Source organism: Cibotium barometz, chromosome 52 (assembly GCF_041138505.1).
Source record: "Cibotium barometz isolate CiBa-2024 chromosome 52, ASM4113850v1, whole genome shotgun sequence".
Classification (NCBI taxonomy): domain Eukaryota; kingdom Viridiplantae; phylum Streptophyta; class Polypodiopsida; order Cyatheales; family Cibotiaceae; genus Cibotium; species Cibotium barometz.
The window spans coordinates 1,596,718-1,600,706 of record NC_141097.1 but is presented as its reverse complement, the minus strand read 5'-3'; the positions used below and the strand labels follow the sequence as shown (position 1 = coordinate 1,600,706).

General features: G+C 41.1%; 1 protein-coding gene across 1 annotated transcript; it reads left to right on the top strand.

Moving 5' to 3' along the window:
• Nucleotides 1-893: 893 nt before the first annotated feature.
• On the top strand, nt 894-1,316 carry LOC147608663 (uncharacterized). Its single transcript, XM_086788294.1, has one exon. The coding sequence runs from the start codon at nt 894-896 to the stop codon at nt 1,314-1,316; it is 423 nt and encodes a 140-aa protein (XP_086644420.1).
• Nucleotides 1,317-3,989: the final 2,673 nt, after the last annotated feature.

The following is a 3,989-nucleotide window of genomic DNA, read 5'->3' as shown; positions in this document are numbered from 1 at the left end:
ATACAGTGTTGCATACACCAGGAAACAAACATAAGGTGGCGGATTATCTTAGCAGATTGGAGCATGTGCAGGAGACTCCTGGAGTGTCAGATCGGCTTCCAGATGCGGAATTGTTTCAAATACAGGGGCAAGATTTTGACAACTGGTATGACCAAATGGTACAGTTTTTGATGACAGATGGAGTGTTGCCTTCTATTATGTCAACAGATCAAAGGAAGAAGTTTGCTTTGCGGAGTAGGCCATTCTTAATTATTGCTGGAGCATTGTATAGGAAAGGAGCAGATCAGATCATTAGAAGATGTGATCCGGATGAGGAGCAAAAGGCGGTTTTGCAGGAGGCACATCATGGAACAGCTGGAGGACATTTTTCATGAGAGATTATAGGAAGAAAAATTATGCAAGCAGGTTTGTGGTGGCCATCGTTGCTTAAGGATGCACATCAGTTTGCTGGGGAATGTTTGCAATGTCAGAAGATTGGACATCCAACTTCAATGGATAGGATGCAAGATCACCCTATATTACCACTTGAGCCATTCCAGAAGTGGGGATTAGATTTTGTTGGTCCCATAAAGCCAAAAGCTAGCAAGACAGGAGCAAGATACATTCTGGTTGCAACATATTAGCCACAAAGTGGGTAAAAGCAATACCTTTGAGGGACAACAAAGCAGCAAGTGTGGCCAAATTCTTGTACAAGCACATTATGACAAGATTTGGATGTCCCATAAGAAGTCAACCCCCTATCATTCGCAAAAGCGAATGGGCAAGCAGAGAGTACCAACAAAGTGTTAGTAAGGATCCTGAAAAAGATAGTGGCAGAGAATAGGTCTGATTGGGATGACAAGTTGGATTCAGCATTGTGGTCATTCCATACAGCATACAAAATTGCAACAGGAATGACACCTTTCAAGCTAGTTTATGGGATTGAAGCAGTTGTTCCAATGGAATATGTAGTTCCAAGCTTGAGGTTAGCAGTACAGCATAGGCTGAGCCCAAAGGATTCAGTTTTGCATCGACAAAGAGAGTTGCTGAAGTTGGAAGAAGATCAGATTCAGAGTGCTTATGCAGTGGAAATAAGTCAGAACAGAAGACAAGCATGGATTTCAAGGCAGGTGAAATTCAAGATATTTCAGAAAGGCGACTGGGTGATGCTATACAACTCAAAGCTAGGACCACATCCGGGTAAGCTGAAGCTGAGGTATTTTGGGCCTTATCAGATTGTTGAAGAATTGGGGCAAGGTACTTTCAGGCTGAAGGATGTGTTTGGGACTCTGGTTCTGAAACCAGTAAATGGATTCCAACTGAAGAAGTTCTATTGAAAGGTCCCTGAAATCCCTCATTGGATGGTGAATAAAGCTGAGGAGATAGCAGTCAAATGGGTAGATGTTATGCCAGAAGTTCTAGTGGAAGATTCAGCAGATGTGACTGATTATCAAGGCAGAAATGATGACATATGGCTGCGGAGTTGCAGCGGAATGCGGATTGGATGCGGATGGAGGATTGTGGAAAAGTGCAATGGGTGTTCATATTGTGGAGTTTTGAAGCAATTTTGTCAGGGGAGATGTCACCAGGCTGGAGTGCGGAGTAGTAATTGAAATATTACCCTTTGAGAAATATAGTTCAGGGAGAACCTTTCCAGACTCAAACCGTGAATCAGACTATGACCAAGCCGTAACTCCTTCGTCAGTTTTTCAAGAAAAGATGATGTGACTAGTTCAGTAATCTACACTCAAATCACCCATCCAATTTGAAAACTTGCATAGAAACCCTGTTTTCTTAAAGGACTGTCTTACGCCAAAATACTGGAGGGAGCATTTGGTATATATGTTTTTCTAAGGGAAGTTCGGTTGCAACAGCTGGCGGTGGGGAGTGTTCAAAGGACGGCTCACGCAGCAAAAACCTGCCCAGGTCTTGACCAACCTGGGTATGGTAAAAAATGGCGTGCTTCCGATATGATGGGTGAGGGCCGACGAAGTGGTCCCTGAGTGAAGTGCCAGGACACCTAAGGAGGATCATGGATGGTTCTGATGACCAGGCGATGCACGGACTCGCGATGCTTAGGACACCCATGCATATGTCGTGGAATATATATATATGTATGATGACGAGAAAATTATTGTAATCTGTTTTACTGGATCTCGTTGGCTGACCTGCTGGTCTCAACGGAGAGTCCAGAGTGATACTGTTTTGTGAGAAACAAGGATTGAATGGAAATTTTGAGTTATGACATCTGTAACCAATAATTGTGTCAATGGATTGTTTTATAAATTAAAGTTTAAAGAGGAGTGTGTGCGTATCTATATTCTAAAGCAAAATTTAAGAAAGGCATTCAATTATGGGTGGGTGAGTACTTGTGTGGTTCTACCAATTCCAATGGTTGGGCAGTGGCTAGGGCCGGATGGGATTAGGCTAGAATCAGTAGAGTTTTAATAATAAAATTGATCAATAGGAATACGTTTAGAACTCGAGTAGTTAAATAAAAGTTTGAAGACTTCTCTAATGAACAGATCAACGGCTGTGCCTGATTCAATTAGTAAAAAAGCGTTGATCCCTTCAAGTTAAGTCTGTAATAGTTTCCCTTCTATCTGGTTTATTCAGATGAAGGTTAGTTCAGTATCTTGACTTCGTTAGAAAAATTAGTTAAGAAAATAAAAATTATGAAATCGTCCCCATTTTTCAAGCATGGAAAATTTTTCTGGTTTCGGTTTTCGGAATGACCACCAGCTTAGTCTCGTACCCAGACATTTGAGGGCGAGGCCCCAAGTGGGAAACCAGCTATACCGGGAATCCGCCGGTGTGCGGAGGGGGCATTGGGATCTTATAGTTGGTATCAAAGCGCTGTTGTAAATCTACGTAACAGCAACAGAAATTGCTTAAAATTTTAAAGTAAATCTGGGAAATAATGTTTTCACTTGTTAATATTATGTTGAATGAACTTCAAAAATTGAAAACTCATAAATTGAATTGAAAGTTTATATATGGATACCCCAAATCTATCTGGCATTCCTGAACTCTCCCAAAGTCAGGATATAATAGCCTTTGCATTCGAGCACCTCATCAACTCTGCTATGACCCAAGTAAGCAGAGTGAGACTCACACGTCATTTTGAGAGTCTTTACTTTCGTGATCCTATTAAGCAACGTCTGTTTATGTGGTTCTTTGGAGGACGATGTATTAATGTCAATACCAATCAGCATCAGAGGCTCAAGCAAAATATTTCCTTAGCCATGATTCTGATAAGGTTAGGGCTTGCATGCTCAACTCTTTGATCATTCACCCAAGAACTTTAGAATTTCACGCTAAGTTTTTAGGCTTCTTAGTCGCTTTATCCCTAGAAGTAGAATTACAACACCTCTTTCTGTAATGAATCATGTGTACCACGGCATACGCGATTGAGGCAGTGACTTTGGAGCCGCTCTATGTATATATCGAAAACTTTTGATAATAAATGATGTTTTGCAAAAAAAATTCCAAATTGTTTTCATGATTGTGAATATGGTTAATAAAATTATCAGAGTAAATCTTGTTTCATGAAGTATGATGAAATAATTATCTGTTTAAAGAATAAATTGCAAAAATTAAATAATCATAAATCTGTTGTCAAAGTTAAGTTGACAAAAATCTCGTTTTGTCAGAATCATGAGGCGCGTAGCCCATGCAAGGCAACCGGATCCTCTAACCGATGACGAAGAGTTAGATCTGGATGTTCGAAAAGCCCTGCACAGATCCTAACCTAGTCTCTTCAAGGGTGAAGGGGAGCAATTAGGTGAAGTAGTGGAGAAGTGGATTGAGGCTATGGAAGAATACTTTGATGTAACTGGCTACAATGAGAGAAGCAAGATGGCTCTCGCCAGGTTAAAGATTGTGTGGAAACGGCCAGGGTCGCTTGGAGGAATCACTGCGAGACTAACCATCTCGATCGGAATACCCAGACCTGGATCGATTTTAAAGCTTACCTCAGAAAGAGGTTTTGTCCTCCGGGCTTCCTTGAA

Coding starts and splice junctions, on each gene's coding strand:
- LOC147608663 (XM_086788294.1), top strand. CDS start 894: ATGACACCTTTCAAGCTAGTTTATGGGATTGAAGCAGTTGTTCCAATG.